Raw genomic sequence first — 15,826 nt, forward strand, 5'->3', positions numbered from 1 at the left:
CCAGCCTCATAGCTAAGTGTCTGTGAGTGCAGCTGGTGGTCCCATGGAAGCAGAGGAAAACATCCCCTGAATAGATGAGTGAGGGGACACCACTATTCCCGTTACAGACGAGGAAACACAGGCTCGGGTTAGGTGACTTACCCAAGTTCCCATAGCCATTAAGTGGCAGAGCGGGGTGTGACCCAGGCTGCTCAACATGGACCTCTCATCTTGCTTCACAACGGTGACCTCTTGGCAAGGGTAATCTGGTGGCACCTGGGCTCTGGCAGCATCTGTACACTCACTGGGACCCGCGGGGATGTGCCTTCCTCTGCTAGAGCTTCTAGGGCTCACCCTTCCCTCCAATCTTCCTGCCCCTCCTCCAAGGCAGAACACTGGGAGCCCCCAGCCCAGAGCTGCCTCTGCTGGCATGGGCTGGAGGCCTTTGTCCCATGACGGCACAGCCCCCCTCTGCCGCCTGCAAGAGAGGCAGGCATCTGGGAGGAGAGGATGGCGAGGGCTCTCAAGCCACAGGTCTGACACCTCAGCAATGGGCTCCAGTCCCAAGTGACCTGTCCAGCCAGAGCAGTTAATACATCTCCATCCATCACTAACACATCAGATGAGCAAGGCTGGGGGCTCCAGAGAGGGGGTCTCCAAGGGCTCCTTGGCCTCTGGCCTGCCTCAATGCATAGCCAGCACCAAAGCACCCAACAGCCTCCCGGTGATCCCCAGAAGCAAGTGTTCTGTTGGGAGCCGGGAAAGGGTGAGGCCACAGAGAGCAGCAGGGGCCTGTTGTCACCCCTTCCTGCCCAGGCCAAACTCTCCCCACCTATTAGTCTCTTCCCCTTCCGTAGATCCAGGCCCAGCCTGTCACACCGCAGGGTTGATTTATTTTTCTTGTGGCCTTGCTCTCGGAGGGGCTAGAGAGCAGCATGTCATCACCCTATCTAAATATTACAACTCCGCAGAGAATTGACAAATGTGACTCATCACCCTTCCACTCTCCAGCTAGAGAATCCCCAGGCCTTTCTTTGTTGATAGAAGTGCGATAATAATCATAATAATAGCAGTAACAACAATAATAGCTGTTCCCAATTACTGAACACATGTCCTGTGCCAGACACGGCACTAAGCGCTTTCCTCACGGTTTCATCTGCTTTTCACAGCCCTAAGTAAGTATTCTTCCTGCCCTATCCTGCAGAGGAGGAGACTGATGTTCAGAGTATCAGTGCCTATAACGTGCCGTGGTCACATGGCCAAGAAACAGCAGGGCTCGGATGACACGCAGGGCTGCCTAACCCCAAGCCTAATCACTGCACCATGAGCACAGCCCCAAAGTGTCCTTTCACACTATGATGTCACCCTCCACCTACTACTCAACCCCCAACCCGAGTCAAAGGTTCAACCCAAAAGAGAGACTAAGCGTGCAGTGTGTTTCCATCAAGGGCTGCAGCCAGAGCTGCTAATGGAGCAAGGAATGGGGCTCCAGCGAGATATTTGCATATGATTGCTTGTGGCTGCCTCGGATGGATACCAGCCACAGCTAGCCTGGCAACTTCAGACTCAGAATTATGTCTGTCCCTATAAAAAGGGCAGCAGCTTGATATTTCTCTCTTTTTATCTCTTTCCTGATTGCTGTCATTGATCCTCCACACGTCCTAAAACAGAAATACCTCCATTGTGGCTGGAGGTTGGATTCCTGCCACATGGTCACAGACACCTTGGCCACTTGTGATTAGAGTACTATTTTTTTTCAATGTTTATTTATTTTTGAGAGAGAGAAAGAAGGAGACAGAGTGTGTGCACACATGTGAGTGGCAGAGGGCCAGAGAGAGAGGACAGAGAATGTGAAGCAGGCTCTGCACAGACAGATGTAAGCCTGATACGGGGCTTGAATTCACGAGATGTGAGATCATGACCTGAACCAAAGCTGGACACTCAAGCGACTGAGCTACCCAGGTGGCCCTACACTACTGTTCTTTTACCCACCGAAAGTCAAGTCTCTGTAGGAGCGGAAGAGTGAGGGAGACGTCACCCCAGGGGTGGGCCACTCCTTGTGGTGGTGGAAGAGGCGTGAGTCAGCCCCTCTGACCAAACCCCCGTGCTGGAGGGATAGGGGCCCAAAGCAACTAGAAGGGGAGACGAGTGGTCAAGGTGCTGGGCAGAGACACAGAGGTGGCCGGATGTGTTAGCCAAGCCAGGCTGAGAATCTCTGCCTTCAACGCCAAACTGTTTCTGAGCAGTAAATTTCCCTCATTCCCTTTGTGTTCTACCTTATATTTGAGTGGAATCTGCTGAAAGTGCTGCTGCACTGAGAACAGTCAAGAAAAGCACCTTTTGTCCAGGCTGTGTTTGGAATAATGTCAGGGCCAGGGAGGTGGTGAAGATAGGACCAGGAGAGAAAATCCCAGAAAAGGGGAGCTTAGGGCTTCATATGTGCTGGAAGCAGTAGGCAGGTTACTCCTTCCCATCTGAACTTTGGGCTTCTGGGATTTATTCCAATAAGGAAGGCTCTTTCTTTATGTGTCATAGAGTCCCCCCCAAATTTCAGGGGTTTCTATCACACAGAAAAGGCTCCTGGTGAGTCCTCAGTCAGTCTCCCTCCATTTCTCTCCCTCTCCCCTCTCTGTGTCTCTGTCTCTGTCTCTCTGTCTCTCTCTCACATACACACACACACACACACACGCACGCAAAAAGCCAAACCTCCTTCCTCTCTCTCTTCTGAGTCTTCCCCTGGCTTGGGGGCTCCCCAACCCCTTCCCACAAATCCTCATACACACTCCTTTCTCCTAGGCATATAAAAGACCCCTAGTCAGGCTAGGTAAGAACTCTGATACCAAAAAGCTTTCTGGGGGCAGTTGTCTTAATTAACCAGCTCTGCGATCTTAGACAAACTAATCTCTGTGCCTCAGTTTCCTACAAAATGGAGACAATAATAGCACCAACCTCTTTAATTTATTGTGAGGACTCCATGAATAAAGGGAAGCATTCAGAACAGTGTGTGGGTTAAAGAAGGCACTACACAAGTATAACTACTGTTGTTACCAATTGTTCTACCTTGTGGGGTCAGAGACGGGCATGAGAAGTGGGAGACGGGCATGTCAGCACGACCTACCAAGTCCTGGGCCCCACTTGTCTCTCTGAGTTTTGGGACACTTCCTGGGCGGATGTGGGGACTCGGCCAAGAGCAGCCTTCTTACTGCCGCTGGCTATGCTCTCCCTACCTGACAGTGGAGCATGGGTGGGCTTCCGGGGGGTTGGGGTACCCCCAAAATGAGGACAAAGTGTTGTTCAGGTACCTCTTACTCCCAAAAGCTTAGAGTCTGTTTTGGGAGATGGATATGGGATACACAGGCAGGAACAACGGTCTTGTACTCCAGAGCACACTTGGGAACTGGGAAATTCTGCCTGAACTTCTGACAATTTTTACATGAAAACAGTGCCCTCCCCACCCCTGTGGCCATCGGCCTCACCTTGAATGAAGTATATTTGTGTGTGTGTGTGTGCGCGCGCATACACAATAATTCATATTATTCCATTTAATCCCTTTATGAAAACTCAGCCCAAGCCTCAAAAGGTTCCCTCTACACCAGTCTGAGAAGATTTGTGGGGCCCAGGAAAACCTGCCCAAGGAGAAAGTAACTCTCCCGAAGGCAAACACAGCAGCTCCTTTTCTGGCCATGTGGGAGGATTACTGGGCTCTCCAGGAAGCCATGCTGGATGAAGACCACCGTATCACTTCATGTCCCCATGGAACTCATAAGCAGATTTTGCACTCTATTAGTCTACATCTGTTTGCACGTCTCTGCTGTCAGCAGCTTCTGTCTAGAGAAGTGGCAAATGTGCAGTAAAAGGGGCATGGGCTTTGGGGCAGGCCAACCTAGACACCCCAGCTTTACCTCTCCTACGAGTGACCCTGGGTGAGGGTCTTAGCCATTCAGAGCTAAGTCTTTAAATGAGGGATGCTGATAAGGGTCCCCACCTTGCTGCATGGTCAGGATGATTAGCAATAGGTCGGTAATGCCTGGTTCAGTGCCTGGCGTAGAAGGCATGGAAGCTGCTAGATGGTGATGAAGGTTGAGATGATGATAGTGACCTTTGGGTCCTAAGTCTGCTTTCTGTCTCCCTTGTTAGGTGAGGAATTTCCCCGAGAGCTGGTGTTACTGCTTTCTCCTTTCTCCTCCTTCCTTCTATATCTTTTCCCTGCAGCTTCACCTCCAATCCCCCGATAATAATTCACTTCACCAACCCAGAGGGTGTGGTGCCGCTGGGGCGCCCCAGACAACACACATCCCAAAGGCGCAGACCACCCTGTTGAGCTGTGCTCCCTTGAAGGGGAGGGAGTAGGGATGTTGTCTCCCTGGGGGGTTCAGTCCTCCCACCCCACCCGCTCCCCCCAGCCTCATTCCTACCTCACGTTGTCATGTTTCTGGATGTAAATCTTATGGAACATCATATCCTCCTGCTTGGCATTGATGTCTGCTTTCATCTCCATGGCAACATGACGGGGCAGAACAGACAGCAGGAGCCGCTCCTGGGAAGGGAAGCACGTGCTTTCGTCACAGTTTCTTGCACCTGCCTGGGCCCCCACCCGCAAGGCCCTAGGAAACCTCTCGGGTCACCTGAGAGCCACAGAGCTAACACCTGCGTGGGGGTGGGGCTGGAGTCACGCCCCTAGGGATACTTGAACCCTGTTTCCCTCATGGTTTTTCTTTGCATGTACTTGGGAAAGAGCCCTCCTGGTGAACCTGTAGTACTGAGTCCCCTGAAATCCTGGATGTTACCCCTGTCTCTGTGTGACCTCATGCAAATGATCAAACTTCTCTGAGCCTCAGGTTCCTCATCTATAAACAGGGATGGGGTTGTTGAGAGTATTGAATGAAATTAATTCAATTAGTCTTCAAATATTTACTGAGTAACTATCATGCTGGGGCCAGGAGTTGTAACTGTGAGTGAGACAGGCAAGGTTCCTCCTTCACAAAGCTCCCAGTCTCAGGGGGGTGCGGGGTACTGAGCAGGGGGTACCTGACTCGAGCCGAGGACAATGGGGTGGTCAGAGAAGGCTTCATGGGGGCCAGAAGGAGGAGGTGGGAGGTGTTCCATTTTCACATAGCAGAGAGTAACGCAGAAGAGAGGGGAAATCACACTGACTTTGAGAAACTGACAGAAGAGGTGGGAGAGAAGCAGGGAGAGGGGCCAGGGTCACACTGTGCGGGGGAGGGTCATATGGGGCCCTAACAGGGTCTGGACTTGGCCTCCCTTCCGTGTCCTCCCCGCAGGCTCTCAGCTGTGGAGCTGAGCACAACGCAGCTCCATCTTTGGGGCATCTCATTGCGTGCTTCCAGCGCCCTGCACTGAAAACTGCACTCTGCTCCAGATACAGCAAACCATGGGAAGCTTCCTGGTGGTGTTTCCTTGCCTTTGCACACAAGCTCCTCAGCTAGCCTCACCAGCCTCACATACGGCCGGGAGGCCTCCTTCAGGCTTTCCCACTTCCCTGGGTGGGGGGCTCCTGGCTCTGGCAGCAGCATCCCTCACCATCCAGGGCCTCTCTGCAGAATCCCTGATCACTCGGTGTTTCGGTGGCCTGTTAACAGAGTCTCCCCGTAGTGCACGCAGTGAGATGCCCCCAAGGATGGAGCTGTGTCGTGCTCGGCTCCACAGCTGACAGCCGGCGTGCAGCCTCAGAAAAGCCTGGTAATCCAGTGAGTTAGCGTGGTCTCCCTGAGCATCCATGGACATAGCCACTGAGGGCCACCTCCTATTTACTGAACTCTCAGTAAATGGTTACTGGTGACAAAAACAAAATAAAGGGCAATTCTGTGGAAATACAAGCCAGCTGGGAGAAAGTGTGCTACATACGGTTTGTATCCATGATAGATCTTCCTACATCTATAACCACTGCTGGGGCTGAGGGTCAGGAAGGTTGCGGGTGGTGGTGAGGGGAAACAGTTCTGTGTCCCATTATCAGGCGGCACTGAGGAGGCTCCCCCAAGGCTTGACCCCAGGGCAGGGGGAGGCCCGAGAGCCACAGTCCCCAGGTGTGCCCATCCCCAGTAAGTATGCCTCCCCTCCCTGGCATCTTGGCTCAGAAAATGGTAAAGCAAATAGATTTTCTCCCCCAAGTCCCCCTGGATTTACTGGAATGTCCAGCCCATCCAGGGCTAGTGCAAGTAAACTGTGATGAGCTGTAAAATACTCATTTTACGGGAGAAGGGACAAGGTCCAGGAGTGAGAAGGGACACTCCCTAACACAAAAGGGGAAGGATCTCCGGCAAGAGATGCCAGGGCCTGGAGGGGGGATGAGAGAGAGGGCCGCCGGGGACGGAGGTGCCTCCAGTACGTTGCAGAGGTGCAGCAAGCTTGCCAGGGCAAGGCGCTGGGGGACTCCGGGACGCTGCTGAGCATGGGTCTCATTCAAGAGCTGGACCAGGAGTTCAGACAGGGCCAAAAGAATGCCTGGGGCAAGCCAGGCCTCTGACTGGACAGCATGAGCCAGGGACCTGGCAGGACACAATGGCCACAGCGGCAGGGCTGGCCGGGAAGCAGGGACAGGCGGCGACGGGCGGGGGTGGGGAGGAATGGTGCCAGAGAGACACTGCAGAGCGTCACCCCCTTGCTCAGCCATCCGCATATGGCCAGCCTGTGCCATTAACTCCTCAGGATGCATCCAGACGGAGTCAGAGACCCCCTCACACTGGGGTCACAGGGCACCTGGGACGTCCACAGCATGTGGCCTGTGCCCGCGAGGCGGCTGCATGGGACTCCTGCTGTCTAGGCCTTTGTCTCCCTTATCTGCCTGCTCAAAGGCAGCAGGACTCCATGCAGTTTGCTGGGTAGACGCGAACATAAGGAGAGAGGAGAACCCGCTTCAGAGTAACCATCTCTAAGAGCTACAACTGCTACAAGTCTAGTGGGGGCCCTCTCACCCTGGTGACCTGCCCACACGTTCCTCAGAGGTCACACGGCCCCATCTCCGGGGCTCCTGTCTGCCAACTATTCAGCTCCATTGTGTCCCAGAGTCCGGAGACCTTGTCTGGTTCACACGCAGGAGATGACACAATGGTCCCGAACCCCAAACAGGATGCCAGGCAGCCGGGAGGGGAATGCTGGCCAGCCCTCAGTCCTTGCCCTGCCCTTACCCCAGAGAGTACACAGGGGCAGGACCTTCTGCCCCAGTGGTCACTGGGGGAAGTCCTGGGAGTCTGTGGCCCACGTGAGTGGCTTACTTCCCTCCCAAAGTTCTCCGAGGATGAGGTTTAGGGTGAGACAGAACCATCATCCTTTCTCTGAACCAACCAAACGCCAGAACTCAGCACAGAGGAAGCGCCTAGCAAGGGCGTCCCAGGGGCTGACAGCTACCCCTCCTCCCCTCTCTCATCGGGGAGCACCTGAATCCCTGGTGGGAATGCTGACGCTCTCTCACCACTCCAACTCATCAGCACTGGGGAGGGGTGGAGCCTGGGCCTGTGGCTTCTTTGCAGTCCACAGGGGAGCACTGAGGAGGCAGTGGGCAACGGCTGGGGGTGAGCTCCTTCTCCAAAGCCTCCCGGAAACATGCCCACAGAGCTAGAAATGCTAGGCTCCCTCCAGGGAAAACATTCCCTTCTGGCTGGGTCCCTGCCCAGGAAGGCGGGGCTGGGCAGCAACACGGAGCTGAGCGGGGTAAGGCAGGTCCTGGGCCTCTGCTCCCTGTAGCCACGCAAGGAAAGAGGGCCTCACTCACCTGTTGCTGGTTCTCCCGTTGCGAGTGGAGCCGTGCCTGGATGCACTCCCGGGTTTCCTGGAAGGCCTGTCTCTGGGAGACCTCAGCCGGGTAGTGGGTGCAGACACCCACGATGTTGGTGCAGGAGAAAATGAGGACATTGGAGACAAGCTGCAGAGGGAGAGATGAAGACACTGAGCTCAGGCCTGGAGCTCCACCCAGTCACTGGAACCCCAACCCTGACCCTCCAGCCCCCAAGCACGGAGCCCCAGCTCCACATTCACAAACACACACCTAGCTGTGAGCAAACCAATGCCAAGGACACCCACCCATGGCTGACCACAGGGAGTAGCCAAGTATAATAGGTCAGGCTCTCTGACTTCCTCAAAGGCCAAAGCTTCACTGGCCTGTGACCCATTATGGCCCTAAGGAACTGAGTCTCTGAATAATCATACTGAATGTGTCCACAGCTCCAGAGCTGAAAAGGTTGGGGGGTACTGGTGATGCTGTGATGGAGCTCTGTGTTGGGGGGGGGTGGTGGCAGGGGCATTGCGAAGAAGGTTCCATAAGCATTGCAAGATTTCAGTTTTTGAAAATGTGATAAAGTCCAGCACAGGACAAAGGGCCACCCTTTGGCAGAGAAACCTTAGCTTATTATTATTTTTATATTAGCTTATTATTCCCCAGGGATCAACTGCAATGAAGCAAGCACTTGCTGGCTACCCATGAGATACCCAGCACTGTGCTAAATCCGGTGGGAAATGAGAGAAGGATAAGGTCCCGGGCCAGTAGGGATCAGTGTCAACAGCGGGTCTCATCTCCTCTTCCTAGGCTTCCATTCCTTCTCGGCACCAGCACCAAAGCCCTCTGACGACTCCACCAGAGTGGCTGGAGAGCATCCACCATCTTCCTCTGCTCCTCACTAATGTCCTTCTCCGTGCTGACTGAGACGTGTGTGTGGAAAAATACTACTGCCCCTCCGGTCGCAGAGACAAGGTTGGAATTCTTTGGAAAGGACTATTTACTGAAAAGCGAAGGGAAAGCAAAACATACACTACACACCCCATGAAAGCAAGTTTACACAGCACATTTCAGATTCTGGCAGAGGTGCTGTTGAGACTAACTTTTTCTTGGCAGGTGTAGCTCCTGGGATATCTGGGTAAACTGATCCCGGTCCTGCCCTGGCCTCAGGCCACACAGGACAGAAGTCCTGCAAAGATGCTCAGGTTTCTAGGACTCCATCTCTCCCTTGAAAAACTTAATTCTTAGTTTCAATGAGAGAAGGGAACCTGGATTGGCTCTCAAACCTTCCACTGTAGTTCCTGAAGCCCTCTGGGACTTCAGCTGCCTGGCAGTGGCCTGGTAGACAGCTGCCCCCCACCCCCTCCCACTCTTCTTCCAGGGTCCTCTTTGTCACTGGATCCTAGAAGCCCTGTCCTTGACTCAGGTCTGCATTCCACCTGAAGGCTTTCCCCATCCCAGCGTCCTCAGCCAGCTTAAGCCTGGAGGCCATGTGGGCTCCATGCGGGATGTGGTGCCCGGTTTCCCTGGAGACATCCTATACCAGGACTGTCCCAATCCATGAACGGAAAGAGACTTTCTCTTTCCTGTCTCAAAGTCCTGCTCTTCCCTTGGCTGCACAATAAATTTTGGTTTCCTGGCTGAAGGGTGTTATAAGCTCCCCTCAACCACCTCCTGGATACCTTCCAGATGCTTCCTGGATGTGCCTTCAGGGAAAGGGCAAACTCAGATTACCAGCTCCACCAACTCTTATGATGACTCACAACTCCCCCAAACCCCATCCCAAACCCATCCACCTCAGAATCCTACCATTGTCATTTCATGTAAAAACAGGGCAGAGAAAAACACAACCTGCTTGTCACAAGGAAAGAAACCCCCGCTCTCCAGAAGCTTACAATCCAGGTGAAGAGATGAGCGGTCAAGACTGACAAAGAACCAGTGAGAGGAAGCAGAAACTGCCACACACTAAGCAAGGGGGAGACAAGGGGAACACGGCGGGGGAGGGGGAGCAGAGGAGAACCTCTGGGCAGGCCAGGGCACACTGGCCTGGGGTGAGGGACAGAGCTGGGGAGTCTGGCAGACATGGGAAAGGGCATCCCTGGAAAGAGTATCCACAAAACTCATGTTTGTGAGGTACTCGGGGGCCTCGAATAAATAATCCAGGCTTTCTGATCCTGAGGAGAAGTCCACAGAGTGAAGACGGAGCTGGAAAGGCAGACCACAACCAGACTTAAGAGGCATCTGAGTGACAGGCTGAGGAGGCCCAGCACCATCCTTACAGAACAGGAGCATGAAGGACCCTGAAGGAAACAGCAGCACCAGGGGGCGCCAGGCTGGCTCACTCGGTCCAGGGTCTGACTCTTGACTTTAGCTAAGGTTCATGGGTTCAGGTGAAGAGCCTGCTCAGGATTCTCTCTCTCTCTCTCTCTCTCTCTCTCTCTCTCTCTGCTCCTCCCGCGCTCATGCTCTCTCTCTCAAAATAAACTTAAAAAAAAAAAACTTCTACCCATCAAGGGTAAAAGTAATGCAGGGAGTGGGAGACAGGCCAGGAGGCTGGCACAGAAGCCCAAAGATTTATATGAGGCTGGGAGTCAGGCAAGACAGAGCAGACTCAGAAGAAGGAGCCCCTAAGACCAGGGCGATAAGGTTCAGGAAGAAATAGACCGTGGCCTACAGCAGTAACCAAGGCAAGTGACTCTGAAGGAAAACCCTGAAGACGCACCTCCAGGAAGTCACTGGGGACCACTGACAGAGAGATAAGGAAAGACAATGAAATGAGGAGGTGAAGGCTGAAGGCACGATATTCAGGGAATGCTGGAGAATGTTCTAGTTAGGGGGTATCTTTTTGAAAGGAAAGGAAGGTACCAGATGACTAAAAACAGGAGAAAGGGAAAACTGGGAAGGAGAAGATGAGAAGCCGCCCTCAGACAGGAAATTGTATCATAATAATGCAACATGGCCAAGTGCGGTTTATTCCAGGAATTAAAGGCCGGTTCAACTTTGAAAAAAATTAATGTAGGTGGCTCAGTCGGTTGAGTGTCTGACTCTGGCTCAGGTCATGATCTCCCAGTTTGTGAGTTCAAACCCCACAATGGGCTTGCTGATTTCAACTCAGAGCCTGCTTCAAATCCTCTGTCCCCTTCCCTGTCCTTACCCGATTGTGCTCTCTCTCAAAAATAAACATTAAAAAAAATCAATGTAATTCATCATATTAACAGACTAAATAGAAAAAAATATGGTTATTTCAGTAGTTGCCAAAAAATCATATGGAAAAAGTTCAACATCAATGCACGATTTAAAAATAAAAACTCAGGGCACCTGGGTGGCTCTGTTAGTTAAGTGTCCAACTTCGACTCAGGTCATGATCTCACAGTTCATGGGTTTAAGCCCCACATCAAGCTCCCTGCTGACAACTCAGAGCCTGGAGCCTGCTTCAGATTCTGTGTCTCCCTCTCTCTCTGCCCCTTCCCAACTCGTATTCTCCTTCCCTCTCTCTCAAAAATAAACAAACATTAAAAAATTTAAAAAGAAAAAAATAAAAACTCAGACGCCTGGATGGCTCAGTCAGTTTAGTGTCCAACTTCAGCTCAGGTCATGATCTCATGGTTCTTGAGTTTGAGCCTCACATTGGGCTCTGTGGTGACAGATCGCAGCCTAGAGCCTGCTTCAGATTTGGTGTCTCCCTCTCTCTCTCTGCTCCTCTTCTGCTCACACTCTGTCTCTCTCTTTCTCAAAAATAAATAAATGTTAAAAAATTAGGAATGGAAGAGACAGTTCTCAATCTGATCAATGGCATATACAAAAATGTATAGCTAACATCATACTTAATAGTGAAAGACTGAATGTTTCCTGCTAAGACCAGGAACAAAGCAAGGTAGTGTCCTTTCATCATTCTTATTCAGCGCTGTACTGGATGTTCTAGACCATGCAATAGGACAGGAAAAAGACAGGAAAAAGGCATACAGATTGGAAAGGAAGAAATAAAACTGTCTATATTTGTAGATGACATGATTGTGAATATAGAAAGTCCCCCCCCGCTCAAATTCTACAAAACACCTACCAGAATAAGCAAGTTTAGAAATATAAAGATACAAGATCACAGGATACCAGATCAATATATGAAAAGCACCTGCATTTCTGTATGCAAGCAATGGACAATCAGACATGAAATCTTTTGAAGTATTGTTTAAATATCACGAAAGCTTTGAAATATTTATGGACTAACCTAACAAAAACATGCATACCTGTTCACTGAAAACTATAAATCACTGATGAAAGAAATCAAAAAGACCTGAATTAATGGAGAGATATACCATGTTCACATATTGGAAAACTCATTACTGTTCAGATGTCAATTCTACCCAAAATGTTGTATAGATGCAACACGATCATAATCAAGATCCAAGCAAGACTTTTTTTAGATATTAACAAATTAACAAGCTGAGTCAATAATTTATATGGAAAATCAAAGCAACTAGAATAGCCAAAATAATTTTGAGAAAGATGTACCGGTTGGAAGACTCCCACTACTCAACTGCAAGACTTACTCTAAAGCTACAGTAATTAAGGTATTGCAGTACTGACATAAGGACAGAAATACAGATCAGTGGAATAAAATTGGGAGTCTATAAATAAACCCTTACATTTATGGTTAGTTGATACTTGACAAGGACACCAAGACAATTCAGTGGGGAAAGACTATTTTTTTCAGCAAATGATGCTCGGATAACTTGATATCCACATGTAAAATACTGAAGTTGGATCCCCTACCTCATACCGTATACAAAATTAACTCAAAGTAGATCAGAGACCTCAATGTAAGAGCTATAGCTATAAAACTCAAAGAAAACATAAAAGTAAATCCTCATGACTTGGGATTAGACAATGATTTCTTAGTCATGACCCCAAAAGCACAGATGACCAAGAAAAAAAAAACAAAACAAAGAGCAGGTGCCTGGGTGGCTCTGTCGGTTGAGTACCTGACTTCGGCTCAGGTCATGATCTCCCCACTCCAAGTTTGAGCCCTGTGTTGGGCTCTATGCTGACAGTTCAGAGCCCGGAGCCTGCTTTGGATTCTGTGTCTCCCTCTCTCTCTGCCCCTCCCCTGCTCACGCTCTGTCTCTGTCTCTCAAAAAAGAATAAACATTAAAAAAAATTTTTTTAAAGATCAATTACACTTGATCAAAATTAAAGCCTTTTGCTCTTTAAAAGGCACCATCAAGAAACTAAAAAGACAACCCAGCAAATGGAAGAAAATATCTGCAAATCATATATAATACTTTTATTTTTTTACAAATATATAAAGGCAACTAAATAAAGAAAGGATAATCTTTTCAGCAAATGGTGCCGGAACAACTGGCTATCCATATGCCTGACTCAGACCTCACAAAATACATCAAAATTTACCCTAAATGGTTTGTAGGCCCAAATGCAAACCAGAAACTGTTAAACTTCCACAAGAAAACACAGGACTTCAGGTTAGGCAAAGATTTCTCAGATGCAACAGCAAAATCATGATCCATAAAAGAAACGAAATGATAAATTGAAAAATTAGAGGTCATCCAAAAAACACTGGGTTTCTAAACACACTGTTAAGATAATGAAAAGACAAGCCACAGACCAGGAGGAATTATTTGTAAATCACGTCTGATAAAAAGATTTGTACCCAGAATTCATAAAGAACTCTCAAAAGTCAACAATCAGAAAATAACCCACTTTTTAAAAGAGCAAAAGATCGGAATAGACAATTTGCCAAAGAAGATATAAAGATGACAAATGAGTACATGGAAAGATGCTCAAAAATTTGATCATTAGCCATCAGGGAAATGCAAATTTAAAAAGAACAATGAGATACTACTAAACACTATTAGAATGGCTAAAATAAAATTTAAAAAGAAAAAAAAAACTGCCAGTACTGGCACTGGTAAGAAAGCAGGGCAACCTCCTNTTCCACTCAGGGTCATGGGATCAAGCCCGGCATCGGGCTCTCTCTCCTCCCCCCGTCTCTTTCTCAGTCCCTCTCCCCCACTTGTACTCTCTATATAAAATAAAATAAAAAAGAGTTTGGCATTTCTCATGAAGTTAAACACATACTTGCCATATGGCCACCAACCTCACTCCTAGGTGTTTGCCCAAATGAAATGAAGCATTTTGCTCACAGAAAGACCTAAGCGGGAATGTTTATGGAGTATTATTCATCTATAAAATGGAGCGATTTAGTGATAACACACAACAGTGTAGAGTCTCAAATACATTCTACTGAGTGAAAGAAGCCACACTCAACCAGCCATACGATTCCATTTACATGGCACTCTGGGAAAGGCAAAACCGTAAGGGACTGAAAGCAGACCGGTGGTTGCCAGGGGCCAGAGGGAGAGGCTGACTAAAAGGGGCAGCAGGAGGAAACCCTTCCGGGGGATGGAACTCTTCCCGATCATGATTGTATTCGTGGTTACACATCTTTATGCCTTTGTCAAACCCACACACCTGTATACAGGAAGAGGTGGATTCTACTGCTTGTAAATTATACTTAAAAACAAAAAAATAACAGGAGTAAGATGCAGGAGGGACTAAAAAAGAGAATGGGAAAGCCAGCCAAACAGAGAAAAGAGCAGCCTTCCCTCTCTCTGAGGCCAGAAAGAGGGGCCAGAGTCTATTTCAGGTCATGACCCCCAAGGTAATTATCAACTGGCCCCTGGAACATCTCCGCACTAATCCCCCTGGTCTCTCCTGCTGTAATCTGACTCCTCTTGCAGCCAGAAGGCCAGTAGCAACAGACGGTGCAAATCCAGGTAAAATGAGGCCCAGTAACCCAATAGGGGTCCAAATGGCTTTGCTCAGCTTAGTGTGTCTCAGTGTTTCTCTTTCTCACTCACTAAACACAAAATAGGTTTTGTGAGCAGTGACAGGGTGCTGGGGTGTGACACAGGGTCTTGAGCCAAGTCATTGGGAAGGATGATTATGGCATTTCACCCTAGAGTGAAAAAGTAAGAGATCAATGTTTGTTACAAACACACACCACTCACCAAAAAAGCAGAAATCCACTCCCCAGTTCTCATAGACACTAATGCCCCTGTACAGACACTAGTATTATGAATGTAGAGGAGGCCTCAGTGAAATCTAACGGAATTCTGCTTACAGCCTTCTTCTAGGAAGGAGTGTGTAGTTTAAACCTGATCTCACATCTTGAGCACATGGGTCCAAAGGCTGACTGGCTCTCTTCTCCACTAAAAACAATTTTTGATTATTGAGCTCCTTGCAGACACAGTAAAAGTATAAACCTTGTCCTTATGTAAAATATTTAATTAGTAAATGGTAACAGGTATCATTCAGAACAGCCGGTAAGCCAGGCCTAATTAAGGGTTTGTTGGTTTCCCTTGCATGGACCTCGAGGGACACAGCTAACCACACGGAACATATGCACGAGTGTGCGTGTGTACACCTGCAGCAGGTACAGTAACAAGGGGACCTGACAATACAGCAGACTTCAGCCCTGGGATTCGCCTCAGCATCTGCTTTTAAAACCAGCCCAGCAGATGCGCTGGGTCCAGGCGGTCCCGGACCACACCAGGAGAAACCCCGCTGGAGGGGAACGTCTGGAATTCTACTCTCTGCGTGGAAACCCAGGGCAGATGCCTATGAATATTCACAACTCTGGCGGCAGTGGTGGCGGTTTTTCTAAAACCCCAGCACTTTCGGAAATCCAATCTCTTCGCCTACTGCAGGCTGCAGGTTTGATTTGGCCCAGGGTGAAGTTACGGCGCTCGGCGGTTTGCGCAGCGCCTCCTCGCGGAGGCTGAAAGAAATCCCCGCTACGGGCCTCCAGCACCGCAAACATTACTGCCTCCCTGACTTTTCAGGGGGCTCCCCCGTCCGCTGCTATAGGCCTGCTACTCGCCAATCCTGGGGAAGGCGCAAGGCAAAGAGGAATGAGGAATGAACAGAAATGGAGGAAATGAGTTGGAGACAACCCCCTCGCAATTCGCTACTTTGCATGGCTTCTGTTCTGGACGTGTCGCTGGCCTCCTGCACTGTGGTTCTCAGGGCGCATCTGGTGCCGGCGGCAGGGGCAGAGGTAAGGAATCAGAAGACCCCAAGGAACCAGATGTGGTGACGGAG

The 15,826-nt window shown here is 49.8% G+C and overlaps 1 protein-coding gene across 1 annotated transcript in view; it reads right to left on the reverse strand.

The window, feature by feature from the left end:
* The window catches only part of ADCY5 (adenylate cyclase 5), a 142,292-nt gene that overhangs the window by 48,971 nt on the left and 77,495 nt on the right, over positions 1-15,826 (reverse strand). The window contains exons 2-3 of the mRNA XM_077767618.1: positions 7,709-7,858; positions 4,395-4,516 (exon numbers count right to left, since the gene is read on the reverse strand). Coding sequence (XP_077623744.1) covers positions 4,395-4,516; positions 7,709-7,858 — 272 coding nt within the window. The remainder of the gene's footprint in view (positions 1-4,394; positions 4,517-7,708; positions 7,859-15,826) is intronic.

This window comes from Crocuta crocuta, unplaced genomic scaffold (assembly GCF_008692635.1).
Source record: "Crocuta crocuta isolate KB4526 unplaced genomic scaffold, BGI_CrCroc_1.0 scaffold45, whole genome shotgun sequence".
NCBI lineage: Eukaryota > Metazoa > Chordata > Mammalia > Carnivora > Hyaenidae > Crocuta > Crocuta crocuta.